Source organism: Melanerpes formicivorus, unplaced genomic scaffold (genome assembly GCF_026170545.1).
Source record: "Melanerpes formicivorus ecotype bairdi unplaced genomic scaffold, bMelFor1.0.p_v2 SCAF_46, whole genome shotgun sequence".
Taxonomy (NCBI): Eukaryota; Metazoa; Chordata; class Aves; order Piciformes; family Picidae; genus Melanerpes; species Melanerpes formicivorus.
In genome coordinates, this window is record NW_027142398.1 from 4,927,837 (window position 1) to 4,954,632 (window position 26,796).

Consider the following 26,796-nt stretch of genomic DNA (forward strand, 5'->3'; position numbering starts at 1 on the left):
CTGGTGGGTGCCAGCCTTCAGAAGGGAGTGGGCTCCAGGGCAGTCGTGGCCCTGCTGGCTCAGCAGCTGCCTGGGCAGTGCCCCTTCCGGGCTGGGCGTGTGGACCCCCACCGAGCTCAGCACCACCGAGCTCAGCACCACCACCGCTGTCCCTGGCAGCTACGACTCCAACCTGAACACCTCTCGTGACGACAAGAAGAACAAATTTGCCAGCACCATGGAGTTCGTGGAGGACTACCTGAACAACGTGGTGAGCGAGGCCGTGCCCTTCGCCAACGAGGAGAAGAACAAACTCACCTTCGAGGTGAGCCCTGCCCCCGGCCCGGCGGTGCCCCGCGCCCGCCCGCCCCGCCGGAGCACGGCGAGGTCTGGAGCTGCCCTGTCCCTCCCCAGGTTGTCAGCCTTGCCCACAACCTCATCTACTTCGGCTTCTACAGCTTCAGCGAGCTGCTGCGGCTGACGCGGACGCTGCTGGGCATCATCGACTGCGTGCAGAACCCCCAGCTGATGCTGCAGGCGGTCTACAGTGACGAGGTGGCAGGTGGGTCCCTGCCGGGGGGTCCCTGCCGGGAGGTCCCTGCCCCACCGCCAGCCATGGGCCTGCAGGAAGGCTCTGCCCCGTGCTTGCCAGCTGGGGCTGGGGCAGATGAGGCAGTGGCTGGCAGGGAAGCTCTGGCTGCATCTGCATGAGACCAGAGCCACAGAATCAACCAGGCTGGAAAAGACCTTCCAGGTCACCCAGTCCAGCCTAGCCCCCAGCACCTTCTAACCACCTAAACCATGGCACCAAGGGCCTCATCCAGTCTTACTTTCAACACTTCCAGGGATGGTGACTCCACCACCCCCCTGGGCAGCACATTCCCATGCCCAGTCTCTCTTGCTGGGAAGAACTTCTTCCTCACTTCCAGCCCAAACCTCCCCTGGCACAGCTTGAGGCTGTCTCCTCTCCTCCTGTCACTGTTGCCTGGGAGAAGAGATCAGATGCTGAGCCCTCGGCTGTGGCAGAGAAATGGCCAAGCCCTCCTCCTCCTCTGCTTGCCAGCTGGCATGGCCCAGGCTGAGGGAGTCCTCCAGTGGTCCTCAGCCACCTCCCTTCCCCCTGCACTGACTCTGCCCTCTGTGGCTGCCTGCAGGGAAGAATGTGCGGAGGTCGATCCAGGGCGTGGGGCAGATGATGTCCACCATGGTGCTGAGCAGGAAGCAATCCATCTTCAGTGCCCCCAGCCTCAGCCCTGGCACTGCCCCCGAGCAAGTCGACAGAGGGAGGAGCATTGAGAACGAGAACATTGTGGTGATGGAGACCAAGCTGAAGATCCTGGAGATCCTGCAGGTTGGGGCTGGTGGGGAGCAGTGTGGGGCTGGGGCTGCTGTGGGTTTCTGGTGCAAGGAGGCAGCTGGCACGGAGGGGGCACTCACCTGGGCTTTCTTTGCTGCTGCCAGTTCATCCTGAACGTGAGGCTGGACTACAGGATCTCCTACCTGCTCTCAGTCTTCAAGAAGGAGTTTGTGGAGGTCTACCCCATGCAGGACAGTGCAGCTGATGGCACAGCTCCAGCCTTTGACTCCACAAGTAACTCCTCCCCTTTGCTCCTGCCGCACCTCCAGCTCTGCACACCCCACAGCCTGGGGACGCAGAGGTGGTGCAGGTGACCGTTCCAGCAGCTCTGCAGCCACTGCTGCTGCTGGCAGGGAGCTGGGCAGGGGTTGGAGGGGGGACAGATGGGATGAGCTGTCCAGCACCCAGTAGGAAATACTGGGACAGCTTGCCCAGAGGTGTGGCTGAGGCTCCATTGGAGGTCAGACTTGATGGGGCCCTGAGCAGCCTGCTCGGGTCGGGGGTGTCCCTGCTGCAGCAGGGGGCTTGGACAAGATGACCTCCAAGGGTCCCTTCCAGCCCAGTGCAATCTCTGATCCTGACTCTGTGGATGCTTGGGGCGGGCCCCAGGAAGCTGGGCAGGTTGTGCTGATGCCCAGGGCCCACCCTGGCCACCCCTTTACCTGCCCTTCCTCCCCCTGCAGCCGCAGCCATGAACCTGGAGCGCATTGGGGAGCAGGCAGAGGCCATGTTCGGCGTGGGGTGAGTCCCTGCCCGCTCCGCCGCATTGCCAGCTTGGCCATGGGGCTCCTCCTCTCCTGGCCACGCTGCTGAGGCTGAAAGCTGCAGGTGATGAGGAATATGAGGCTCCAGAGGCCAGCTGTCCCCACCAGCCCCTCGGGGCACTGAGTGTGGCTTCGTCCCGGCCGCAGGAAGAGCAGCAGCATGCTGGAGGTGGACGACGAGGGCGGGAGGATGTTCCTGCGGGTGCTGATCCACCTGACCATGCACGACTACCCCCCGCTCATCTCCGGCTCCCTGCAGCTCCTCTTCAAGCACTTCAGCCAGAGGCACGAGGTGCTGCACACCTTCAAGCAGGTAACCCTGCTGGGACGCTGCTCTGCAGCACCTCTGGGCCCGGACTCGCCTGGCTGGGTCCCGGATTTCACCTGGGGGATCTGGGAGAGGAGGGGAGTGCTGATGGTGCCCCCAGACTGGGAGCCCCTGGGAATGTCACTGCAGGTTCAGCTCCTGATCTCAGCCCAGGATGTTGAGAACTACAAAGTGATCAAGTCAGAGCTGGACAAGCTGCGCACCATGGTGGAGAAGTCGGAGCTGTGGGTGGACAAGAAGGGCAGCAGCAAAGGAGACAACGCAGTGGAGGGCACCAAGAAAGAGAAGAAAGAGGTTAGAGCCCTGGGGTGGGAGAGGAGGGTGGGGGGCAGAGGTGCAGCTGGCTTCAGTCCAGCACCCAGCACCTCTCCATGGGCCATGCACCAGCTCCCTGGTTGAGGAGGGTCAGGGAAGGTCCTGCAGAAACACCTCCAGGCTCTGGAGAGGTGCAGTGGGAGCCTGGTGCTGTTCCTGTCCCCTTGCAGCATGCTGCGGAGGAAGAGGTCATTGCTCAGGGAGAGAAGAGCAGTGAGAACTATCAGATAGTCAAGGGGGTAAGTGAGACCAGAACCTGCCCCCAGGGCTGCTCCTGGAGCCGCCCCCAGTGCTGTCCCTCAGCAGGGGTTGGCACAGGGGTGCCAGCAGGAAGGGAAGGGTGGAATTCAGGAGGGGATTTCCCAACTCTCCTGTGGTTCCACAGAAATGAGTTCATGCCAGAGCTGGTTCCTTCCAGCTCAGCACCAGGAGCAGCCCTGTTCTGCCCCCAGGGCTCCTGGGTGAGCCTGGCACTGGGTGGGCTGGAGTGGGGAGGGTTGGTGATGGGTATGAGCCCTCTCTGCATGGTGCTGCCAGGAGGGTTCTGAGGGGGGTGCCAGGATCTGCTAGCGATGCAGGGAGCACCTGGGTTGATGGAGGGCACACCTGGACTGCAAGCAAGGCCCCAGTGCTGGTGGCCATCCTGGTGGGCTCCCAGGCTCAGTTCCCCTCTGGCAGGGTCCTTCTGCCCCCAGATCCTGGAGAGGCTGAACAAGATGTGTGGGGTTGGGGAGCAAGTGCGCAAGAAGCAGCAGCGGCTGCTGAAGAACATGGATGCACACAAGGTGATGCTGGACCTGCTGCAGATCCCCTACGAGAAGGTAAGAGGGCAGAGGGCAGTGGTGCTGCAGTGCCCAGGGCAAGGAGTGTGAGCACTTCCCTGCATGGCAGAGTCCTGCAGCCGGGCAGGGCAGGAGGGGCATCGCCCTGCTGCTGCTCCCCACCACGCTGAGAGCTTCTCCTCTCTGCCCATCCTCAGGGTGATGCCAAGATGATGGAGATCCTGAAATTCACCCACCAGTTCCTGCAGAAGTTCTGTGCTGGCAATCAGGAAAACCAGGCCCTGCTGCACAAACATCTCAACCTCTTCCTGACCCCGGGGGTAAGGAATGGGGACCGAGGGGTGGCGGCAGGCAGCGGCACGGGAAGGGACTTCAGCCCCACCCCTGGGGCTCAGAACAAGAGATAGCAGCAGGGAGTGGGTGGGGAAGGGGGCTGGGAGGGCAGGCTGACTCCCTGGCCCTGTCCCCACAGCTGCTGGAGGCTGAGACCATGCAGCACATCTTCCTGAACAACTACCAGCTGTGCTCGGAGATCAGCGAGGCGGTGCCGCAGCACTTCATCCACTGCGTGGCCACCCACGGCCGCCACGTCCAGTACCTCGACTTCCTGCACACCATCATCAAGGCCGAGGGCAAGTACGTCAAGAAGTGCCAGGACATGATCATGACCGAGGTGAGCAGCTCTGCCCCAGCCCCGGGGGCACCGGCGCAGGGGGCTCGGCCACCGGCAGCAGCCTGCTTGGCTTCAGCCTTCAGGGAAGAGGCTCCCAAGCCCTGCTGGCTGCTCCCTGGGGCAGGAGGGATCTGCAGGACCTGAATCCTAGATTTGTTTGGGTTGGAAAAGGCCTCTGAGGCCACGGAGTCCACCCAAGCCTGGTTCTAATGCAAGGTCCAGGATCCCCCAACCCCGTTTGGAGTCCCGGAGGATGTGATCTTTGGCGCCCTGCTTTGCCCTGGCAGTGCCCTTCCACCATCCCCCAGCTGCTGCCTCCATCACCACTTCCTGCAAGGCTTCTGCCCCCCTCCTGCAGAGTGCTGAGCACTGCCCCTTCCCTGCAGCTCACCAACGCTGGGGACGACGTGGTGGTGTTCTACAACGACAAAGCCTCCCTGGCCACCCTGCTGGAGATGATGACGGCAGCCAGGGACGGGGTGGAGGAGAACAGTCCCCTGATGTACCACATCTCCCTGGTGGACCTGCTGGCCGCCTGTGCCGAGGGCAAGAACGTCTACACCGAGATCAAGTGCACCTCCCTGCTGCCCCTGGAGGACGTGGTGCGGGTGGTGACACACGAGGACTGCATCACGGAGGTATGGGGTGCCCGGGGCAGCCCCTAGGGCAGCGCCAGGGGCTTGGCTCTGACTGCCTTCTGCTGACGCCGCCTGCGGTGCCCCCACCCCCTCCCCCCACAGGTGAAGATGGCCTACGTGAACTTCGTCAACCACTGCTACGTGGACACGGAGGTGGAGATGAAGGAGATCTACACCAGCAACCACATCTGGACTCTCTTTGAGAACTTCACTCTGGACATGGCCCTGGTGCGTGGGCAGGGCTGGCTGGGGGGGCACAGCGGCCGCGGCCGTGCCGGGGACAGCTTTGCGCCGCAGCGGCTGCCCGGGCAGCCAGGCGCGGGAGCCGAGCGCCGCGCAGGTGTGTGGCAGCCGCAGCTCCCCAGCACGGCCCCGGGGAGCTGTGCCACGTCCCTTGGCTCAGCGAGGTGCCAGCAGCAGGCTGCCAGGCTGCAGGTGGCATCGGCTGCCCCTTGCCCCCGCAGATGTGCAAGAAGCGCGAGAAGAGGCTGCCGGACGCGGCGCTGGAGAAGTACGTCCTGAGCGTGGTGCTGGACACCATCAATGCCTTCTTCAGCTCCCCCTTCTCTGAGAACAGCACCTCCCTGCAGGTCTGCACAGCCCCCTCAGCCCCCCAGCCCCAGGGCTGGCACAGCCCCTGCTGATGCATGCTGCCTGCTGTGCCCCTCAGACCCACCAGACCATCGTGGTGCAGCTCCTGCAGTCCACCATGCGGCTGCTGGAGTGCCCCTGGCTGCAGCAGCAGCACAAGAGCTCGGTGGAAGCCTGCATCCGGACGCTGGCCATGGTCGGTAAGGAGCCCTGCCAGGGTCACCTCCTGCTCCCCACTGACCAGGAGGGTGAAGCCACCCACCCTTGGCTGCTCCAGCAGCGAGCCAGAGCCACTGGCCCTGCTGTGGGGCTTGGCAGGGTGCCCCTGGGAGAAGCTGCTGGCTGGGAACAGGGAGGCTTGGCTCCAGGATGAGCTCCCTCGGAGCTCCAGCTGCAGGCATGAGCAGGGTGGCCTGAGGGAAACTGAAACCTGGGCTTGGTGGGGAGATCCCTGGCGTGTCCCTGCTGGTGAAGGGCCTGGAAACAAAGGCAGCATTGATGGTGGTTTTCCCTGGGCAGGACTTCGCCCTCAGCCTGGCTCGGGATGAGGGCTGTCAGCTCTGAGTCACGCTGTGGAAAGCATTGCTCTGGTCAGGCTCTGGGTGGGGAGTTCCCTCCGACTGCAGGCAGCGAGCTGACAGTGGCTCCCTGCTGGGCTTTCCCAACCCCGCATCTGGAGCTGCTTCCTCTTCCCATCCCGGGCTGGGCTGGGCAGGCCGTGGGCAGCGCTGGGCTGCAGTGGGGAGGGTGGATGGAAGGACTCCTCCCTGCCCCAGCCTGGATGTAACCCAGCTCTTCCCTGCTGCAAATGAAGGGCTGGTGCAGGGCTGCCCAGCCCGGGGCAGTGTGGCAGTGCCCAGCTGGTGGTGCAGGCTGGGCCATGGCTGCCCCCAACCCCAGCCCCTCTCCCGCAGCCAAGAGCCGCTCCATCGCGCTGCCCATGGACCTGGACGCCCACGTCAGCTCCCTGCTCAACAGCAGCTCCAGCAGCAGCCTGCCCAGGAACACCTCCAGCTACAAGACAGCCACAAGGACCTTCCCCCGAGTCTCCACCACCCCCAACCAGTGGGACTACAAAAACATCATAGAGAAGCTGCAGGTAGGGGGCAGGGGGCAGCGGCGGTGCAGACGGACAGCAGGACGGCCCCGGGGGTCCTTCTGCCCTGCCGCCGGCCCTGAGGCTGTGCTGTGACCTGCAGGACATCATCGGTGCCCTGGAGGATCGCCTGAAGCCGCTGGTGGAGGCTGAGCTGTCGGTGCTGGTGGATGTCCTGCACCGCCCAGAGCTGCTCTTCATGGAGGGGACGGAGGCCTTCCAGCGCTGCGAGAGTGGAGGCTTCCTGTGCAAGTGAGGGGCTCTGCCCGGGGGCTGCTGCAGGGGCTGGGGGCCTGCAGCCCGGAGGGGGATGAGGAAGGTTCCCTCTGGGACCCCCTGGTCCCTCCTGGCTGTGTGTGACGGTGGCTCTGCCGTGCCAGGCTGGTGCAGCACACCAAGGACCTCATGGAGACGGAGGAGAAGCTCTGCATCAAGGTGCTGAGGACACTGCAGCAGATGCTGGTGAAGAGGAACAGATACGGCGAGAGGGTGAGCACCACGGCCCCCTGGCACCCTCCCCAGCCCTGCCCCTCATCACCCAGGCTGGCAGTGCCCTCCCTGGCACTGGGGGACTGGTGATGTTTGCCCTGGCAGGGCAACCTGCTGCGGAAGATGCTCCTCAACAACTACCTGCAGAACAAGAGGTCCAGCTCCAAGGGGGAGATCGTGGATGCTGCTGGGGCAGGTGAGTGCTCCCCTCCTGCCCCCTCCTGCCCCTCTCCTGTCTGCTCTGCTCACCCCCCGCCCCAAATTCCCAGCTCCTGAGCTGAGGTGGGGTGAGTCCTGTAGCTGCTCACTCTGTCCCCACCTCCATGGGTCTGGGGAGGTGAGGGGGTGGAGGGGAGCTGTGCCCACTCTGCTGCACTGCCCCTGCCCTCACGCAGGCCAGGACCAGGACTGGTCTGCGATCGCTGCTGTCCAGTGCCGCCTGGACCGGGAAGGAGCCACCAAGCTGGTCGCTGACCTCATCATGAACACCAAGAACGAGAAGATCTTCCAGGAGAGCATCCTGCTGGCCATCCGCCTGCTGGACGGAGGCAACACCGAGATCCAGGTGCGGAGCCCCAGCTGGGTGCTGGGCAGCGGTCCCAGGGCAACTGGGCAGCCCTGGCTTGGTGTGTGCAGCGGGAGGAGAGGTCCTGGGCTGGTGCCTGAGCAGCAGCTGGGCTGCAGTTGGCTGCTGGGAGGAGGAGCTGCCTGGTGCTGAGCTCTCCTCCGCCTGGAGCTGGGTGCCCCTGGAAGGGGCAGGTGGCTGGAGGTGGTTCTGCAGCACTGCTGATGCCCTCTGCCAGGTTCTGCTAAGCTGGCTCTGGGCTGCAGCTTCTGGGTGGGGACTGGTGGGGACAGACACAGCCCAGCAGGGTCCCAGGCCTGGAGCTGCTGTAGCCTCTGCTTGCTCTGTCCCTGACCCTGCCTAGGGCAGAAGAGAGCAGCAGTGCCGGGGGGAGAGGACCCCCTGGGAGCCCGAGGGGGCTGTGCTGCCCAGGGCTGCTGCACCGAGAGAAGCCTCCCACCAGGCTCTCTCAGGTGAGGTCCTGAGTGCTAGAGGCCAGCAAAGGGGAGGGCCAAGCAGGGACGGTTTGGAGCCCATGGTGGAGGCTGCAGCAGTGTCCTCCCCCTGCCAGAAATCCTTCTACAACCTCATGACCAGCGACAAGAAGTCAGAGAAGTTCTTCAAGGTGCTGCACGACCGCATGAAGAAGGCTCAGCAGGAGACCAAGTCCACAGTGTCGGTGAACATGAGTGACATAGGCAACAAGCCTCGGGAGGACAAGGAGGAGCCAGACCCTGCCGCCAAAGGTGGGTGGCTGCGTCCCTGGGCAGCCCCCGGCCCCGAGGGCAGCCCCCGGCCCCGAGGGCAGCCCAGCGCTGACAGGGTCTGGCTGCTCCCTAGGGCGAGGGGACCCCTTCCTGCTGCCTGGCACCCCCCACACGCTGCCCCCCGGCCCTGGGCTTCCGCAAGGGGCACGACCCCGGGGAGCAGCCCCAGAACCACGAGATGGGAGTGACAGTGCTGATCATGGAGCCCATCCTGCGCTTCCTGCAGCTGCTCTGCGAGAACCACAACCGCGACCTGCAGGTCGGTGCCGCGCCGCCGGCCCCCGGGGCCCTCGGGCTGGGCAGGCTGGGCTCTGCCCCAGCTGGGTCCCGAGAGCTGCTGCTCCGGCGGCTCTGTGCCCCCCAAAGCTGCTGCTGCCCCCCAAAGCTGCTGCTCCTGCAGCTCTGTGCCCCCCAAAACTGCTGCTGCCCCCCAAAGCTGCTGCTCCGGCGGCTCTGTGCCCCCCAAAGCTGCTGCTGCCCCCCAAAAGCTGCTGCTTCTGCAGCTCTGTGCCCCCAAAGCTGCTGCTGCCCCCCAAAGCTGCTGCTCCTGCAGCTCTGTGCCCCCAAAAGCTGCTGCTCTGGCGGCTCTGTGCCCCCCAAAACTGCTGCTGCCCCCCAAAGCTGCTGCTCCTGCAGCTCTGTGCCCCCCAAAACTGCTGCTGCCCCCCAAAGCTGCTGCTCCTGCAGCTCTGTGCCCCCCAAAACTGCTGCCCCCCAAAGCTGCTGCTTCTGCAGCTCTGTGCCTCAGTTTCACCTTCAGCAGATCAGAGTCACCTGCCTGGAAAAGAGCTCAGGATCACTGAGTCCAGCCCTATCCTAACACCTGCTGTACACAGCTCTCAGGGCATGGCCCTCAGTACCTCATCCAGCACCTCCCTGGGTGGGGACTCCCTCCCCCCCCGGGCAGGGCTGTCCCAGTGCCTCGTGGCCCTTGCAGTGAAGGACCCAACCTGAGCCCCCCCGGAGCCCCTCGAGGCCCTGGCACCATTCTTAGAGTTAACTTCTGGTGTGGTGCAAGGAGCATGGCTGTGTCCCTGCAGCTCTGAGCTCTGCAGGTCACAGGGGTGGCCCAAGCCCAATTCTCTGTGGAGCTGCAGTTGGAGGGGGTGTGGAGAGAGGCTCAGGGCTGCCCCCCCCCGAGCGATGCCACTCAGCCCCACAGCTGCAGCCTTTGCTCCTCAGAACTTCCTGCGGTGCCAGAACAACAAAACCAACTACAACCTGGTGTGTGAGACCCTGCAGTTCCTGGACATCATGTGTGGGAGCACCACGGGGGGGCTGGGGCTGCTGGGGCTCTACATCAACGAGTACAACGTGGCCCTCATCACCCAGACCCTGGAGACCCTGACCGAGTACTGCCAAGGACCCTGCCACGAGAACCAGGTCTGGGGGTGTCCCTGCAGCTCTAGGGGTGTCCCTGCAGCACTGGGGGTGTCCCTGCAGCTCTAGGGGTGTCCCTGCAGCACTGGGGGTGTCCCTGCAGCTCTTGGGGGTGTCCCTGCAGCTCTAGGGGTGTCCCTGCAGCTCTTGGGGGTGTCCCTGCAGCCCTGGGGCATTGCCAGCATGCCTGGGGTGGGGCAGGGATGCCTAAGGGAGGGTTTGGGGGGAAAGATGGGAAAGCAACAGGGTCGGGGTGAGCTCTGGGGTCAGGGTGAGCTCTGGGGGTCGGGGTGAGCTCGGGGGGTCGGGGTGAGCTCTGGGGGTCGGGGTGAGCTCTGGGGTCAGGGTGAGCTCTGGGGTCGGGGTGAGCTCTGGGGGTCAGGGTGAGCTCTGGGGGTGAGGGTGAGCTCTGGGGTCGGGGTGAGCTCTGGGGGTCAGGGTGAGCTCTGGGGGTGAGGGTGAGCTCTGGGGTCGGGGTGAGCTCTGGGGGTCGGGGTGAGCTCTGGGGGTGAGGGTGAGCTCTGGGGGTCAGGGTGAGCTCTGGGGTCGGGGTGAGCTCTGGGGGTCGGGGTGTGCTGGGGATGCTGCCTGGGTTAGGAGCTGCTGGCTGGCAGTGGTGATGCAGAGGGAGGGTGGGCAGCACGGTGGTGCCAATGGTGTCCTCTCCAGGGGGAGGGGGGAGCAGAGCTCCTGGGGTCACAGTGCAGCAGCCAGGGCACTGCTCTGGACCTGTGCTGGGCCAGAGGCTGAAGCTGAGAGGCCTGGCAGCACCGTGGGGCTCACACATTGCACTGCCCCCCAGAGCTGCATCGTGACCCACGAGTCCAACGGGATTGACATCATCACTGCCCTCATCCTGAACGACATCAGCCCCCTCTGCAAGTACCGCATGGACCTGGTGCTGCAGCTGAAGGTGAGGCAGAGCCCTGGCCGGGGGGGGGCGCTGCGGGGGGGGCACTGTGTGGGCTGCTGGCGTGGCCCTGGGCTCTGCTGTGCACATCTCAGCCCCTCAGGTGTGGGCTCGGTGGGGCAGGGCTGCTGCAGCTCCACCCCGTGAGGCTGAGGTGCCTCTAGCACAGGGAGGTTGCAGCTCACCAGGGCACGGAGGGGTTTGTGCCCACTCCAAAGCCATGGGTGGCAGCAGGGGGCAGCTCCCCTCAGGAAGGACTTCTCCTCCCCAGGACAATGCCTCCAAGCTGCTCTTGGCCCTCATGGAGAGCAGGCACGACAGCGAGAACGCCGAGCGGATCCTCATCAGCCTGCGCCCCCAGGAGCTGGTAAGGGCTGAGGGGGAAACTCCCCCAGCCTCGGCCCAGTGAGCCCCCAGCCCCCCCAGCCCACTGCTGGGCCTCTGCCGTCTGCCAGTCCTGGTGCAAATCCCATCAGCAGCTCAGCTGCCACGCTGCAGCTCACCACCATCCCTGCCCAGTGGATTTGCCAGAGCCATTCCTGGTCGGAGGAGACCAAGGCAGGCAGGAGAGAAGGTCACTGTCCCTCTCTCCCCTGCAGGTGGATGTCATCAAGAAGGCTTACCTGCAGGAGGAGGAGTGTGAGAACGCTGAGGTGTCCCCCCGGGAGGTTGGCCACAACATTTACATCCTGGCCCTGCAGGTACTGAGCTGTGGCAGGAGGCTGCTGCCCTGCTGGGCTCCGCTCTGCTCTCTGCTCACTCACATTGCCTCGCCCCGGGGAGCCAGGCTGGGAACCAGAGAAGCAGCTGGCTGGAAGAGAGCTCTGCTTCCTCCAGCCCAACAGCACTGCCCTCAGCACCACCACAGCACTGCCAGGGCACCACCACAGCACTGCCAGGGCACCACCACAGCACTGCCCTCAGCACCACCACAGCACTGCCCTCAGCACCACCACAGCACTGCCAGGGCACCACCACAGCACTGCCCTCAGCACCACCACAGCACTGCCCTCAGCACCACTACAGCACTGCCAGGGCACCAGCACAGCACTGCCCTCAGCACCACCACAGCACTGCCAGGGCACCAGCACAGCACTGCCCTCAGCACCAGCACAGCACTGCCCTCAGCACCAGCACAGCACTGCCCTCAGCACCAGCACAGCACTGCCCTCAGCACCAGCACAGCACAGCCCTCAGCACCAGCACAGCACTGCCCTCAGCACCACCACAGCACTGCCCTCAGCACCAGCACAGCACAGCCCTCAGCACCAGCACAGCACTGCCCTCAGCACCAGCACAGCACTGCCCTCAGCACCAGCACAGCACTGCCCTCAGCACCAGCACAGCACTGCCCTCAGCACCAGCACAGCACTGCCAGGGCACCACCACAGCACTGCCCTCGGCACCACCACAGCACTGCCCTCGGCACCACCACAGCACTGCCAGGGCACCACCACAGCACTGCCCTCAGCACCAGCACAGCACTGCCAGGGCACCACCACAGCACTGCCCTCAGCACCACCACAGCACTGCCCTCAGCACCACCACAGCACTGCCAGTGCACCACCACAGCACTGCCAGGGCACCACCACAGCACTGCCCTCAGCACCACCACAGCACTGCCAGGGCACCACTACAGCACTGCCCTCAGCACCAGCACAGCACTGCCCTCAGCACTGCCAGGGCACCACTACAGCACTGCCCTCAGCACCAGCACAGCACTGCCAGGGCACCACTACAGCACTGCCCTCAGCACCAGCACAGCACAGCACAGCCCTCAGCACCACCACAGCACAGCCTCTCAGTGTCCCTGGGCAGCCTGATCCAGGGCTGGGGAGGAAACGTTGGCTCCTGGGCAAAGCCAGCCCTGGGGGTGCCCGGAGTGGGGTGCCCAGCAAGCCCAAGTGCATTGGTGGCTGCTGAGCAGCCTGAGCTCACCCAGCCCCTGCTGTCCCCCTGCCAGCTCTCCAGGCACAACAAATCCCTGCAGCAGCTCCTGAAGCCAGTGAAGCGAATCCAGGAGGAGGAGGAGGAGGGCATCTCATCCATGGTATGGAGGCAGAACCCCCACAGCCTGCCCTGCCCCTGCTGCTTCTGCCACCCTTGCTGGCTCCTGCTGGGTTCTGTTGCTCAAGAGGTTTGGTGCTCCCCAGGGTGGCTGAAGGCAGACTTGGAGCTGCACTCTGCAGAACCAAGCTGCACAGGGGCTCTGTGTCTGGGGGCTCTCCAAGGAAGGTTCAGCTGTGGGGTGATGCCCAGCCTGCTGCAGGGACAGGCTGCTGGCCCTGCTGGGGTGCTGCTGGCACCTGCTGCCTCCTCTTCCCCTCAGAGAAGGCAGGGCTGAGTCCTTTGCTGTTGTTTCTTGCCCATGTACCTTGGATGCTGAGTGGGAAGCAGCAGCCCTGTGATTTCCCTGGGGGTTTGTGGGCATTGATTTGCAATTTGAGGATCAGCAGCATTTGGATGTAATTACTGCAGGGAGTCCAATCGCTGTCAGCTCAAGCAGGGCTCAGGCACCTTCAGGAAGCTTCAATTCTTTTGCTTTGCCTGGAAACCTCCCCAGCTGTGGGGGCTGTTGGGGAAGGAGGAGCTCTGGCTCTCCAGGCTGAGGCCACTCTCCTCCTCCCTCTCCCCACATCCCAGCTCAGCCTCAACAACAAGCAGCTGACACAGATGCTGAAGTCGACAGCCCCGGTGCAGGAGGAAGAGGAGGATCCTTTGGCCTACTATGAGAAGCACACATCCCAGATTGAGGCAAGCCCTGGGGGTGTCAGTGTGCACGTGGGGGGTGAGCCCCAGGGGTGCTGCTTCTGCCTTGTGCCCACTTCTATTGCTCCAGAAGCCTTCCCAGCCCTGTGCCAGCCAGAAGCAGACAGAAAGCTGTTGCAGTTTGCTCACCTCTTGGTGAAGGACTTCTTCCTCATGGCCAAGCTAAAGCCCTCCTGCTCAGTGCCTTTGGCTGTGCTGCAGATGAGTGGCCACTGCCACTGGATCCCAGGGGAAGGGGAGGGAAAGCTGGGCCCGGGAAGGACCCCAAAGGCTGGCAGGGGCAGGAGCTGAGGCTGCCTGCTGCCTGCAGATCGTGCGGCTGGACCGGAGCATGGAGCAGATCATCTTCCCCGTGCCTGGCATCTGTGAGTTCCTCACCAAGGAGACCAAGTACAGGCTCTTCACCACCACGGAGCAGGACGAGCAGGGCAGCAAAGTCAGCGACTTCTTCGACCAGTCCTCCTTCCTGCACAACGAGATGGAGTGGCAGAAGAAGCTGCGCAGTAAGAGCAGAGCTGCGCCGGCCCGGGCGCTCCTCCCGGCCAGCAGGGGCACCTCGGCCGCCGCCGCTGCCCTCAGCCGGCCAAGCAGCCCTGCTCGGAAGGGGCTGTGCAGCCTGGCAGCAGCCTGCACTCAGAGAATCACAGAATGCCAGGGTGGAAGGGACCCCCAGGACCACCTGGTCCAACCTGCCTAGAGCTGAGTTGAGAGGAGCTGACCCAGCAGCCTGCCAAGCTGAGCCCTCAGACTGCCCAGTGCAGGGGGAGCCACTGCTGCCCCTGGGCCGTGAGCTCAGTCTCTAGCTGAAAGTCACCTCCCTGAGCTCCCTGTGGCTCTGGAGGGCAGGACACAGTTGGCAGCCTGCAGGAGGTTGATCAGGATCCCAGGGGTGGGTTTCTCCATGCCTGTTTGTGCAGCTCCGTGGCAGCCTGGGGTGCCCCTTGCAGCCCATGCCCTGGGATGCCACCTGCAGCTGCTTTGCCCTGCAGAGCTCCTCCCTGCCCTTGTTTTCAGCTGCCTCCTAAGCCAGGATCTCACAGCTAGGTGTGGGAAACCAACCGAGTCTGTGCAGCCTGCAGCCTCCTGTGGCTGCGTCCAGGGCTGCGTCCGGACGGAAATCCTGGCCCGGAGCAGCTCAGTGCAGGTCACACTGCAAGCCCTGGGCTGGAGCTGAGGAGCAGGGCAGCAGCTCCAAAGCCACTGGAAAGCCAAAGCAGAACTGTCTTAGGAATTCAGCAGCAAACAAGGTTGCAGCAGGGCTGGGGAAGTGCTGACTGCCCTGCTCCTGGTGCTGCCAACACAGAGAGCCTTGCTCCGGAGGGGGCTGGGAGGGGGGGAGGAGGAGGATGGAGCTGAGCAGGTCAAAGGGCTGAGCCGCCAGGATGCGAGCACCGGGAGCCTGCACTCCCCTCTCGGCAGAGGGGAGGGGGAGAGCTCTGTGAACCTTCTGAAGGAAGCGTGGGAGGTCCCTGCGTGTCCGTGGGGCGCCAGGGAGCGCAGAGCCTGCCCCCGCTGAGCAGCAGCCGCTGAGCGGTGCCCTCCTCTCCCCCCAGGCATGCCGCTGATGTACTGGTTCTCCCGCAGAATGACTCTCTGGGGCAGCATCTCCTTCAACCTGGCTGTCTTCATCAACATCATCATCGCCTTCTTCTACCCCTATGTCGAAGCCACGTCCATGGGTGAGTGCCTGGGCAGCTGCTCCCCAGGGTGGAATCAGCAGGAGGAGCCTCACAGCAGCCAAGCTGCTCCCCTTACCTGTACCCCCCCACTCCTGCTCTCCTCTTGCCTCCTAAAGCTTCTCTGCTGCTCAGAGGAAGGGCTGAGCCCAGCTGCCAGGTGCCAACCCTCCCATTGCTGCCTTCCCTGGGGAGAGCCTCTGCTCCCTGGGCTGTGCCTTCCCTGTTTGTGCAGTGGGGGAAGCAGTGGCACACCCCCGTGCCAGCAGGAGCCATCCCAGCCAGTGCTTGCCAGCAGCCCTCTCCTCCTGTCCTCTGAGGACCCCCCCAGGAGGCTTTCTGGGCAGCCTGGGCAGCAGCACCCTGCCCAGCTGCCAGCCTGCCCTCAGTCTCCTGCCACTGACTGTCTGTGGGTCTCCTGCCCCCAGGAGTGCTGGACTCCCCCCTGATCTCTCTGCTCTTCTGGATCCTGATCTGCTTCTCCATCATGGCCTTGTTCACCAAGCGCTATGGGGTCAGGCCGCTGCTGGTGGCTCTGATCCTGAGGTCCATTTACTACCTGGGCATTGGGCTCACGCTGAACATCCTGGGAGCTCTCAACGTGAGTCAGCTGCGGCCTGGAGCTCTGCCAGGGCAGCCTCGGGTTGGAGATGAGCAGCAACTGCTTTGCTGAAAGAGTGGCCAGGCACTGGGGCAGGCTGCCCAGGGAGGTGGGGGTGCCCAGGGGGGTGCCCAGGGGGGTGGCATTCAGGAGCTCTGTGTGGCCTTGGCACTGTGGGGAGTGGTTGAGGGGCCAGGGTGGTGCTGGGTCAGTGCTTGGACTCAATGACCTGGGAGAGCTTTTCCAGCTGGCACAGTCCTGTGGCTCTCCCTGTGGTGGCAAACAGCCCAGGGGGCTGCAGGTCCCAAGCCCCCCCTGCTGTGGCTGCTCCCCAGCTGACCAACAAGATTGTGTTCGTGGTGAGCTTCGTGGGCAACCGTGGGACCTTCATCCGGGGCTACAAGGCCATGATCATGGACGTGGAGTTTCTCTACCACGTTGGCTACATCATCACCAGCGTCCTGGGGCTCTTTGTGCATGAGCTCTTCTACAGCATCCTGGTACAGCAACACCTCCCAGCAGCCTTCCAGTACCTGGAGGGGGCTGCGAGAGAGCTGGGAAGGGACTTTTTGCAAGGGCTGGGGGGGATAGGATGGGAGCTGGAAAAGGGCAGATTGGGACTGGAGAGGAGGAAGGAATTCTTTCCAGTGAGGGTGGTGAGAGCCTGGCACAGGTGCCCAGGGAGGCTGTGGATGTCCCCTCCCAGAGGTGTTCAAGCCCAGGCTGGGTGAGGCCTTGAGCAGCCTGGGCTGGTGGGAGCTGTCCCTGCCTGTAGGGGGGCAGGGTTGGAACTTGAGGATCCCTTCCAGCCCAACCCATTCTGTGCTTCCAGTGAGAGCAGAGGTCTGGAGGCAGCCTGCCTGCCCTGGTAGAAGCTAGAGGGTCCCTGGAGCCCCTTCCAGGGGGATGGCTAAGGGCAGTGAGAAGATTCCCTGCGGCAATCCTGGCAGGGGCTGATCTCAGCCTCCTGGCACTGTCTGTTGCTGTCTCTCTGCTGCTCTCTTGCTGTCTCTGATCTCTGCTCTGTGCCTTATCTGGGTCAGCTGGGAGACAGTGAGCTGCAGAGGGCAGAGGCAGGTGGAGGTGTCCTGCTCTTGGCTCTCCTGCTGCGCTTAACTCCTTTCATTCTCTGCCTGCCCGAGGTGAAAGTTCAGTCGAGGTCTGCTGAGTGATCCAAAGACCTCAGGATGCAAGGGGAGAGAGGCAGCCCCAGGGGTGGCTCAGGCAAAGCCTCCTGCAGCATTCCTGTGCTCCTTCCTCCCAGCTCTTCGACCTGATCTACCGGGAGGAGACTCTGTTCAACGTCATCAAGAGCGTGACGCGCAACGGCCGCTCCATCCTGCTGACCGCCCTGCTGGCCCTCATCCTCGTCTACCTCTTCTCCATCGTGGGCTTCCTCTTCCTGAAGGATGACTTCATCCTGGAGGTGGACAGGCTGCCAGACAGCAAAGCCAAAGGTTCTCCAGCCCTCCCTGCTTGGGCTAGAGAGGGGCTGGGCCGGGGGGGGCAGGAGCTGGCACCCGGGAGCCAAACCCAGGCTCCAGAGGCACCCAGAGGGAGCTTTGCTGTCCCTGTGCTCGCCTGGGCTCGGCAGGGAAAACCTCTGCCTGGGCCACCTGAAGGGGACCTGAGACAGCTACAGCTCTGTGGCCTCCTTGTGCCTGCAGATGACCCCTTGGGGATGCAGAGGACCATGGAGACCTTCATGGAGTCATGCAGTGGTGACAAAATCAGCTGCTCCGCGGTGCCCACGGCCCTGGAAGGTAAGGAGAGCTCCTGGCGCAGGTCAGCAGCGGAGTGAAGTTGGCTGCTGGGTGGTCAGGGAGCTCAGAAGGACCCCCCCCACGTGGGCACACACAAACCTCTCCTCCTGGCACCTCCCAGGCAAGAGCCTGTAAGTTCTGCAGTGCCCCTGGCAAGTGGTGAGGTGGCTTTGGGTTGGCCAGGAGGAAGGTGGAAGCTGCAGGGGCACTCAGGCAGCACCTCCAGAGCAAGCAGCAAGCTCGGGGGAGCTGCTGGATGGGAGGTCCCCAAGGAGCAGCTGCTCCCAGCTGGGCCAGAGCAGGACGAGCCCTGCCCACAGCACAGGGGCTGCCTGCTCCTGGGGCCCTGTGGGTGCCGTGGGTCTGTGGCTCTCCTGTCCCTCTCTGGCTCTCCAGAAGCAGAGGCTGACCCCTGGGAGCGCGCCTGTGACACTCTGCTCATGTGCATCGTCACTGTCCTCAACCACGGCCTGCGGAACGGAGGGGGCGTGGGGGACATCCTGCGCAAGCCCTCCAAGGATGTGAGTTGGGGCAGCCCCTGGGGCCCCTTCCTGCTGCCCAGCCCTGCTGCAGCTGCAGCTCTGCAGCTGCCCTCACTGCCTCCTTCCCTCCCTGGGAGCTGTGACGCTGCCAGCCCTCTGCCCCACGCTGGCCTCCGGGGCCTGCCTCCTCTTCTCCCTCACCACAACTCTTACTGCTCCTCCCCTGGCACCCTCAGCCCAGCCCGGCAGGACTGCAGCAGACATTGATCCCTTCCATCCCAAATGGGCACCTCAGGAAGTTCAGCAAGGCCAAGTGTAGGGTCCTGCACCTGGGGAGGAACAACCTCCTGCAGCAGGACAGGGGAGGGAGGAGCTGCTGGGAAGGACCTTGGAGTCCTGCTGGGCAACCATCGCCCATGGCACAGCACTGTGCCCTCGTGGCCAAGAAGGCAAATGGTCTCCTTGGGGGCACTAAAAAGTGTGGCCAGCAGCTCAAGGGAGGTTCTCCTCCACCTCTCCTCTGCCCTGGTGAGGCCACAGCTGGAGCACTGTGTGCAGCTCTGGGCTCCCCAGGTGGGAGGCAGGGAAGTGCTGGGGAGAGTCCAGGGGAGGCTGCGGAGATGCTGAGGGGCCTGGAGCAGCTCTGGGAGGAGCAAAGAGCCCTGGGGCTGAGAGCCCGCAGAGGAGCAGCCCCAGAGAAGCTCAGCCCCAGCAGTTCCACGAGCCTGGGATTCTGACTCCACCCCAGGAGTCCCTGTTCCCTGCTCGGGTTGTCTACGACCTCCTCTTCTTCTTCATCGTCATCATCATCGTCCTCAACCTCATCTTCGGGGTCATCATCGACACCTTTGCCGACCTGAGGAGCGAGAAGCAGAAGAAGGAGGAGATCCTGAAGACCACCTGCTTCATCTGTGGTGAGCCCTGGGAGCCCCAAAGCTCTTCCTGCCTCCTCAGGCTGAGGGGAGGAGAACTTCCCAGCTGCTTTCTGCTCATTTGGCTCAGGGCAAAGCCTCTGCTCCTGCAGGGTGAGGAGGCTCAAACAGGGACTCAGAGAGGGGGAAGGAGCTGTGGTGTTCCTCACCTGCTCAGGGGGTGTTAAAGTACAGCACTGGCACCCCTGAGGCCATCCCCTGGCACCACCTTGCTGAGGGGAGAAAGCAGCAGCCTGGGCTGGGATCTCCTCAGGCAGCAGAAGGCATCCAGACAATAACCACACTAAAAAGCCAGGAAAGGGAAAACCCAACCTCTGCAAACTGCTCTGAAGAGCTCCACTGGGTGCAGCTGGTGCTCTGAGCTCCATGGGCAGCAAGCACAGCCAGGAGGACTGGAAACAGAAACCTCCCAACCCCACAGCCGGGCCCTGCCCTCCCTCCCTGGGCTGCCTGCGGTGTGCTCAGTGCCAGCTCCCTGCCCTTCCTGCCCCCTGGGCTTGCTCATTCCTTACCCCTGGCTGCCTCGGGCAGGGCTGGAGAGGGACAAGTTTGACAACAAGACAGTGTCCTTCGAGGAGCACATCAAGTACGAGCACAACATGTGGAACTACCTGTACTTCATCGTGCTGGTGCGCGTCAAGAACAAGACCGACTACACCGGCCCCGAGAGCTACGTGGCACAGATGATCAAGGTGGGTGGCCCCAGGCTGGGTGGCCCCAGGCTGGGTGGCCCCAGGCTGCCTCCCCAGGCACACAGCTGGCAGCCAGCAGCTCACCAGAGAGCAAGAGGAGGTTTGGGAAGAAGCTTCCAGAAGGTTTTGGTGATTGCTGCCCTGCCTCAGCTCCTCCTGGGCTGTTTCTTTCCCCTGGCCAGCCCTGGCCAGCCACTGTTTGCTGCTTTGTGCTGTGTGGCCAAGGACTGAGCTGAGCAGCTCAGGAGGGGACCTCAAGGTGATTTTTGCAGGCCAAAAGGGAGGGGAAGCTAGAAAAGAAACTCAAAAAGAAACAACCTCTGAGCCTGAGCCCAGCGAGGGAGAGCAGAGCAGCCCAGCCAGGGGAGGGGAGAGCAGAGCAGAGTAGCCCAGGCAGGGGAGAGCAGAGCAGAGCAGCCCAGGCAGGGGAGAGCAGAGCAGAGCAGCCCAGGCAGGGGAGAGCAGAGCAGAGCAGCCCAGGCAGGGGAGAGCAGAGCAGAGCAGCCAGGGGGGGAGAGCAGAGCAGCCAGGAGGGGAGCAGAGCAGCCAGGGGGGGAGAGCAGCCCAGCCAGGGGAGGGGAGAGCAGAGCAGCCCAGCCAGGGGAGGGGAGAGCAGAGCAGCCCAGCCAGGGGAGGGGAGAGCAGAGCAGCCCAGCCAGGGGAGGGGAGAGCAGAGCAGCCCAGCCAGGGGAGGGGAGAGCAGAGCAGCCCAGCCAGGGGAGGGGAGAGCAGAGCAGCCCAGGCAGGGGAGGAGAGCAGAGCAGCCCGGCCAGGGGAGCAGAGCAGAGCAGCCCAGGCAGGGGGGGAGAGCAGAGCAGCCCAGGCAGGGGGGGAGAGCAGAGCAGCCCAGCCAGGGCCTGTTCAGGGCCTGCAGAGGCACAGCTGAGAGCTGCTCTCATCCCTGAGCACAGGCAGGCAGCTTCCTGGCAAACCCCAGGGCCCTGAGCCTGCCCCTGAGGCCCTGGGCCTGCCCCAGGGGCCCTGAGCCTGCCCCTGAGGCCCTGAGCCTGCCCCTGGGGCCCTGAGCCTGCCCCTGGGGCCCTGAGCCTGCCCCTGAGGCCCTGGGCCTGCCTGGCTGCCCTGCAGAACAAGAACCTGGACTGGTTCCCCCGCATGCGAGCGATGTCGCTGGTCAGCAGCGAGGCCGAGGGGGAGCAGAATGAGATCCGCAACCTGCAGGAGAAGCTGAGCAGCACCATGAAGCTGGTGTCCCACCTCACCTCCCAGCTCAACGAGCTGAAGGAGCAGGTACTGAGCTCCTGGGCAGCTGCACAAAGCCCTTCCCTGCCCAGGCACGGAGGCTGACAGCACAGCTGGGATGTGTGCAGGAAGCTCTTCACTGGGTGGTGGTGTGGGGGGGGAGCCCTGGAGCCATTCCAGGCCAGGCTGTGAGGCTCTCAGGTGCAGAGGTCCCTGCTGAGGGCAGGGGGGGTGGGCTGGAGGAGCCTTTGAAGTCCCTTCCCCCCCAACCCCTTCCCTGCCTCCATGCTAACCTCAGACACAAAGCCAAGGGCTCCTGCTGCTCCTCTGGGGGACGCCTGGGCCAGGCTGTCTGACACTCAACTCCCTGCTCAGCCTGAGGCCAGCTCCCAGGGCTCTGTGGCAGGGGCTGGCAGCATCCTCAGGCAGGCAGGCAGGGGGAGGGGGTTGGCTCCCTGCCTGTGGCAGGGGCTGGCAGCATCCTCAGGCAGGCAGGCAGGGGGAGGGGGTTGGCTCCCTGCCTGTGGCAGGGGCTGGCAGCATCCTCAGGCAGGCAGGCAGGGGGAGGGGGTTGGCTCCCTGCCTGTGGCAGGGGCTGGCAGCATCCTCAGGCAGGCAGGCAGGGGGAGGGGGTTGGCTCCCAGGGCTCTGTGGCAGGGGCTGGCAGCATCCTCAGGCAGGCAGGGGGAGGGGGTTGGCTCCCTGCCTGTGGCAGGGGCTGGCAGCATCCTCAGGCAGGCAGGGGGAGGGGGTTGGCTCCCAGGGCTCTGTGGCAGGGGCTGGCAGCATCCTCAGGCAGGCAGGGGGAGGGGGTTGGCTCCCAGGGCTCTGTGGCAGGGGCTGGCAGCATCCTCAGGCAGGCAGGGGGAGGGGGTTGGCTCCCAGGGCTCTGTGGCAGGGGCTGGCAGCATCCTCAGGCAGGCAGGGGGAGGGGGTTGGCTCCCTGCCTGACCTGAGCCCTTCCTCGCCACAGATGACGGAGCAGCGCAAGCGCAGGCAGAGGATGGGGTTCGTGGATGTGCAGAACTCCATGAACCACTGAGCCCCAGGAGCAGCAGCAGCTGCACCCTCTGAGGGACTGCTCTCCTGCAGCAGCCACCCAGGCTGCCTGTGCCTGGGCTGCAGGCATGGACAGCCCTGCCAGCAGGCTGCTGCCCCGCGGGGGAGCTTCGGGCACCGTTCTCCTTCGAGCCTGCACCAAGCCCTGCGGCAGGGCCTGGCCAGGCCTCCTCCCAGCCCTGGCCCCACACCCGACCCTGCTGCCCCTGTAGCCAGCTGAATCCCCCAGGGCTTGCATTCCTCACTGCAGTAACTCCTTTAGTTTGCCTCTGGGGGGCTGTAGCTGTAGCTCCATGCTCTGCCTCCCGAGGGGGGGCCCCTGGGTAGCTGTAGGGCTGCAATAGTTAACTTATTCCAGGAGTGGCTCTCTGCAAAGCAGTCCCTGCCCCACCTGCTCCATGCTGCTCCCTCTCTTCATCCCTGGGCTGCAGGAAAGAGGAGCTGAAGGCAAGGAGGTGCACTTGCTAACTGAACTCACCAAGGGGGGGGGGAGCTCTGAGTTTGTCCTGGTGTGGTTCAGCCTTCTGCCTCCTGTGGATCAAGGATCTTTAGGCAGCAGGAGGAGGAGGAGGAGGAGGCTGCAGGTTTACAGGAGGTCACTGTGAAGGGTTTGTCCTGTGGTTTAGTTTCATCTCTGGGGTTGTTTTACTTTTGTTGTTGTTGGTCTTGTTTGGTTATTTTTGTTACTTAAGGAACTGTAAATTGCCTTAACTAAATTAAACAAAAGGTCACAACACAAAGCTGAGTCTGCTCAGACAGCTCTGCAGCAACCCCCCAGCCCCTTCCCTCCCCCCTGCTGCAGCCTCTGAGCTGCCAAAGAGCTCTTCCAGTCACCCTCAGCCCTCTCCTGGGTCTTCTCCAAGGCAAAACACCAACGGGAGCTGCCCCCCAGGGTCAGACAGACACCAGCACAGCTCCAGCTCCCTCCTCTCACCTGCACTGAGTCAGAGCTGGCAGGGCTGCAGCCCCCCGGCCCTGTGCAGCCCCCCCTGGCCCTGTGCAGCCCCCCCTGGCCCTGTGCAGCCCCCCTGGCCCTGTGCAGCCCCCCCTGGCCCTGTGCAGCTCCCTGGCCCTCTGCAGCCCCTTGGCCCTCTGCAGCCCCTTGGCCCTCTGCAGCCCCCTGACCCTCTGCAGCTCCCTGCCCTGCCCTCTGCAGCCCCCTGGCCCTCTGCAGCCCCCCTGGCCCTCTGCAGCCCCCCCGGCCCTGTGCAGCCCCCCTGGCCCTCTGCAGCCCCCCTGGCCCTCTGCAGCCCCCTGGCCCTCTGCAGCCCCCTGGCCTGCCCTCTGCAGCTCCCTGCCCCTCTGCAGCCCCCCTGGCCCTCTGCAGCCCCCTGGCCCTCTGCAGCCCCCTGGCCTTCTGCAGCCCCCCTGGCCTGCCCTCTGCAGCCCCCTGGCCCTCTGCAGCCCCCCCTGGCCCTCTGCAGCCCCCCCTGGCCCTCTGCAGCTCCCTGGCCCTCTGCAGCTGCTGCCTCCTCCCTTGCCTGCACTACCCAGGGGCAGGTTTGGGCTCCACAGAGGTCTCCCCACCCTGCACTGCCCCAGCATGGTTTCAGCACAGCTCCAGCCCCAGCCCTGACCTTGAGGAGAGGCTCCAGGGGCAGGGGCAGGGGGCAGGGGCAGGGCTGCACCAGGCTGCTGTGCTCAGGGCAGTAAATAGTTTATTCCTTGTGGGCACACAGAGAGCCTTACAGAGCTGTACAGGGGAGGGGCTGGGGGCTCCCTCTCACTTTGAGTCCTCTTCAGGTTTCTTGGCAGAAAACTTCTCTCTCAGCTTCCTCCATGTCCCCTTTTTCATATCTTCCATCTGCTTCAGGATGTCTGAAAGGCAAAGGGAGAGAGAGGTGGGGAGAGGGGAGGGGAAGCAGAAACTCCAGGGACCCAAAGCCCTCTCCCCACAGCTCTGCCTCACAAATCTGTGCCTGGCTTTGCCTCTTCATCCTACTGGATTCCTGTTGCAGGGCCTGAGGCACAGCTTGTTTGCCCTCCCAACCAATTGTGTGGGGACTCCCTTATCACCAACAGCTCACACTCAGCTTCATGCCCAGCAATCAAAGTCAGGAACTGGAGCAGAACAAAACTGCAGCAGCTTCCTGCAGTGCACACAGCAAATGAGCTGCCTGAGAGCCCTTCTGCACCCTGGCAGCCCCTGGGCTCTCCAGCTCTGCTCCAGAAGAGAGCCTGGAGGTGGGGAAACAGAAGCTGAGCTCCTGACCCAGCAAAGCTTTCCTCTCACCCAGCTCCTGCTGGCTGACCTCAGCCCAGTGCCAGGCACAAAGAGCTCTTCCCCTGGCAGACCACTGAGGATCTCCTCCATCACCCCCCTGAACACCCCCCACACCTGCCCAGCACTCCCACCCTGTCCTCTGCCCCCAGGGGGTGAGCACAAAGGATGCAGTGAGCACCACAGAACCTCTAGGGATGCAGTGAGCACCACACAGCCCCCAGGGATGCAGTGAGCACCACACAGCCCCCAGGGGTGCAGAGAGCACCACACAGCCCCTAGGGATGCAGTGAGCACCACACAGCCCCCAGGGGTGCAGTGAGCACCTGCAAGACCTCTTCAGCCCCTGCCCTGCCCTGGGGCTCCAGCCCAGTGCCTGTACCTGTGGCCAGTATCATCCTGCAGTCCTCCAGTGTCACCCCAGTGAAGCTGGTGTCCTTCAGCCGTGGGTACTGCAGAGGCAAGGAGGTGGAGGAGGAGAGAGAGGCCAAGATGTTAGCAGGAGTGCACTGGGAAGGGCACAAGGTCACCCTGCAGCAGAGCCTGAGCTCATTTCCAGTGCAGCCCCAAAGAGGAAAGCTTCCACCCCAGGCACTGTGCTGCTCCCAGGGGCACACAGCAGGCACTGCCTGCACCTCCCCACTCAGCTGGGCTGGGGCTGGGGCAGGGCAGGAGGTGCTGAGCACCCCTGGGGGTGCTGAGGGCCCCAGCCAGAGCTCACCTTGTTCTTGTAGTAGTTGCTGTGGATCCTCAGCAGGCTCTCATACATCCGGTCACAGGTCTCAGGGTCAGCAATCTGCAACCACAGAAGGGCTCAGGCTGGAAGGGACCTCAGAGCTCATCCCCCCAGCCCCCTACCAAGGGCAGGGACCCCTCTCAGCCAGACCTCATCCAGCCTGGCCCTGAGCCACAGCCTCCCTGGGCAGCCTGCTCCCCAGTGCCAAACACTTCTCCCTTCCCTCCGCCCTGGCTCTGCCTCTCAGCCCCAAGCCTCCCCTCCCTGTGCTGCCACCACAGGCCCTGCCACACAGATTGTCCCCCTGGGGGCACAGCCTGTGGAGGGCAAGCACCCCCCCACTGCAGGTGACTCCAGCCCCATGCACCTTGCAGCCACCCTGCCCAGAGCCCTGCTGCTGCTCCAGCAGTGCCAGCAGCAGCCCAGGCAGGCTCCCTGCACATCACACAGCAGGCAGCTGAAAGCCTCTGTGCTGCCTGCTCTGCTCCAGCAGCAGCCCAGGCAGGCTCCCTGCACATCACACAGCAGGCAGCTGAAAGCCTCTGTGCTGCCTGCTCTGCTCCCAGCCCTTCCTGCTGCTGCCTGCCAGAACATTTCCCTCTGCCTTCCTCCACACGACCTGCCAGCAGTGCTGCAGGCATCCCTTTAGGCTTGCAGGATGAGTGGCAGCTCTGGGAGCCTGGAGCCAACCGGTGCAGCACATTCAGCTGTCCTGAGCACACCAAAAAGCCATCAGCACTTCCCCAGGCGTCTGCTGCAGACCATTCTGGTGACCAGCATGGAGCCAGGTGCCCCTAATGGTCTCCTGAAGCGGCAGATGCAGGTCTGGAACAAGGTTCTGAGGCTCAGGAAGGGCACATTTGCATCCCACAGCACCACCCCCAGCCTGGAGGCTCTGCAGCCCAAGCCAAGCACTCAGCTTCCCAGCAGCAAAGCCTCAGCTCCAACACAGTCACAGCCGCAGCCTCAGTCCAAGTTTACAAGCACTGCATCCTCACCCTGGCAGGCAGCGTTTCACCTCCCTCTCCACAGCACCACCAAGGCACAGCAGTGCCTGAGCTGGGCTCCAGCACAGCGCTGAGCGATGCCGGCAGGGCTGGGGGGCCCTGGGAGCTCACCCAGCCCAACCCCCCCGCCGGAGCGGGGGCACCCCGGGCAGGACGCACAGGAACACACCCGGGGGGGGTTGAGGGACCCCTGCCCCACAGACCCCTGCCCCACACAGACCCGGGCCCCACAGACCCCTGCCCCACGCAGACCCCTGCCCCACACACCCCTGCCCCGCGGCGCCGGAGGCTCGGAGCTCAGCGGCGCCTGCGCGGCCCAGGCTCCGCCTCGCCCCCCCCGACCCCAATCCGGCCCTGGGCTCGGGGCTGCCGCACGCCCCCGGCCCTCACCTGCGTGTTCTCGCCCTCGCGGAAGGCCTGGGCCACTCGCTGCCGCAAGAAGACGCCCAGGTCCCGGTGCTGCTTGGTCTCCTCCACCGGCCACTCCTCGCAGAGCTTCAGGAACCGCCGGTACCTGGTGGCCGCCATCGCTGCCGGCGGCGCCGGCCATGCGCCCCACGTGACCTACGGCGGCCGAGAGGGGCCCGGCCGGGACGCGCAGGCGTCGCGCGGCGCCCGGCGGCTGGGAGGCGGCGGCGGGCTGGGGGCGCGGCGGCCCCCGGCGCTGCCCCTTAGCGCTGCCCCTTAGCGCTGCCCCTTAGCGCTGCCCCTTAGCGCTGCCCCTTAGCGCTGCCCCTTAGCGCTGCCCCTTAGCGCTGCCCGCGGGGCGGCACCGAGAAGGAGGTCTGGGGGAGCCCCCAGAGGGGCTGCCGAGTCCGGCCCCGGCAGCGCAGCGCTCCTGGCTGTGCTCCCCGTGAGCCGGCACCGAGCGCTGCCAGCCCAGCCCCGGTCCCCAGCCCCGTGGGCAGCAGAGGACTCTGCCTCTCTGTGCTCTGCTGAGACCTCCCTGCGGTGCTGTTGTGACAGGACTCGGGGTGCCGGTTTGAAAGCAAGAGAGGGAGATTGAGAGCGAAGTGTTTGACAC

General features: G+C 64.4%; 2 protein-coding genes across 2 annotated transcripts in view; one reads left to right on the top strand and one right to left on the bottom strand.

Moving 5' to 3' along the window:
- Positions 1-22,554, top strand: part of ITPR3 (inositol 1,4,5-trisphosphate receptor type 3) — a 45,549-nt gene extending 22,995 nt beyond the window's left edge. The window contains 40 exon segments of the mRNA XM_068159807.1: positions 160-304; positions 394-541; positions 1,134-1,330; positions 1,441-1,570; positions 2,020-2,077; positions 2,248-2,413; positions 2,558-2,722; positions 2,914-2,982; positions 3,439-3,564; positions 3,723-3,845; positions 3,998-4,198; positions 4,585-4,836; positions 4,939-5,064; positions 5,301-5,426; positions 5,507-5,627; positions 6,342-6,520; positions 6,621-6,775; positions 6,904-7,012; positions 7,118-7,208; positions 7,408-7,577; positions 8,149-8,323; positions 8,418-8,449; positions 8,451-8,603; positions 9,527-9,727; positions 10,527-10,637; positions 10,906-11,001; positions 11,234-11,335; positions 12,598-12,684; positions 13,278-13,388; positions 13,714-13,906; positions 14,957-15,082; positions 15,508-15,680; positions 16,016-16,180; positions 16,945-17,137; positions 17,348-17,443; positions 17,840-17,964; positions 18,674-18,839; positions 19,389-19,549; positions 20,636-20,797; positions 21,723-22,554. Coding sequence (XP_068015908.1) covers positions 160-304; positions 394-541; positions 1,134-1,330; positions 1,441-1,570; positions 2,020-2,077; positions 2,248-2,413; positions 2,558-2,722; positions 2,914-2,982; positions 3,439-3,564; positions 3,723-3,845; positions 3,998-4,198; positions 4,585-4,836; positions 4,939-5,064; positions 5,301-5,426; positions 5,507-5,627; positions 6,342-6,520; positions 6,621-6,775; positions 6,904-7,012; positions 7,118-7,208; positions 7,408-7,577; positions 8,149-8,323; positions 8,418-8,449; positions 8,451-8,603; positions 9,527-9,727; positions 10,527-10,637; positions 10,906-11,001; positions 11,234-11,335; positions 12,598-12,684; positions 13,278-13,388; positions 13,714-13,906; positions 14,957-15,082; positions 15,508-15,680; positions 16,016-16,180; positions 16,945-17,137; positions 17,348-17,443; positions 17,840-17,964; positions 18,674-18,839; positions 19,389-19,549; positions 20,636-20,797; positions 21,723-21,791 — 5,554 coding nt within the window. The 3' untranslated portion in view covers positions 21,792-22,554.
- Positions 22,555-23,449: 895 nt separating this feature from the next.
- Positions 23,450-26,346, bottom strand: UQCC2 (ubiquinol-cytochrome c reductase complex assembly factor 2). Its single transcript, XM_068159446.1, has 4 exons — positions 26,163-26,346; positions 24,751-24,825; positions 24,412-24,481; positions 23,450-23,626 (listed from the first exon to the last, which is right to left on the bottom strand). The coding sequence occupies exons 1-4, from the start codon at positions 26,298-26,300 to the stop codon at positions 23,532-23,534; spliced, it is 378 nt and encodes a 125-aa protein (XP_068015547.1). The 5' UTR covers positions 26,301-26,346; the 3' UTR covers positions 23,450-23,531.
- Between the last annotated feature and the right edge of the window lie 450 nt (positions 26,347-26,796).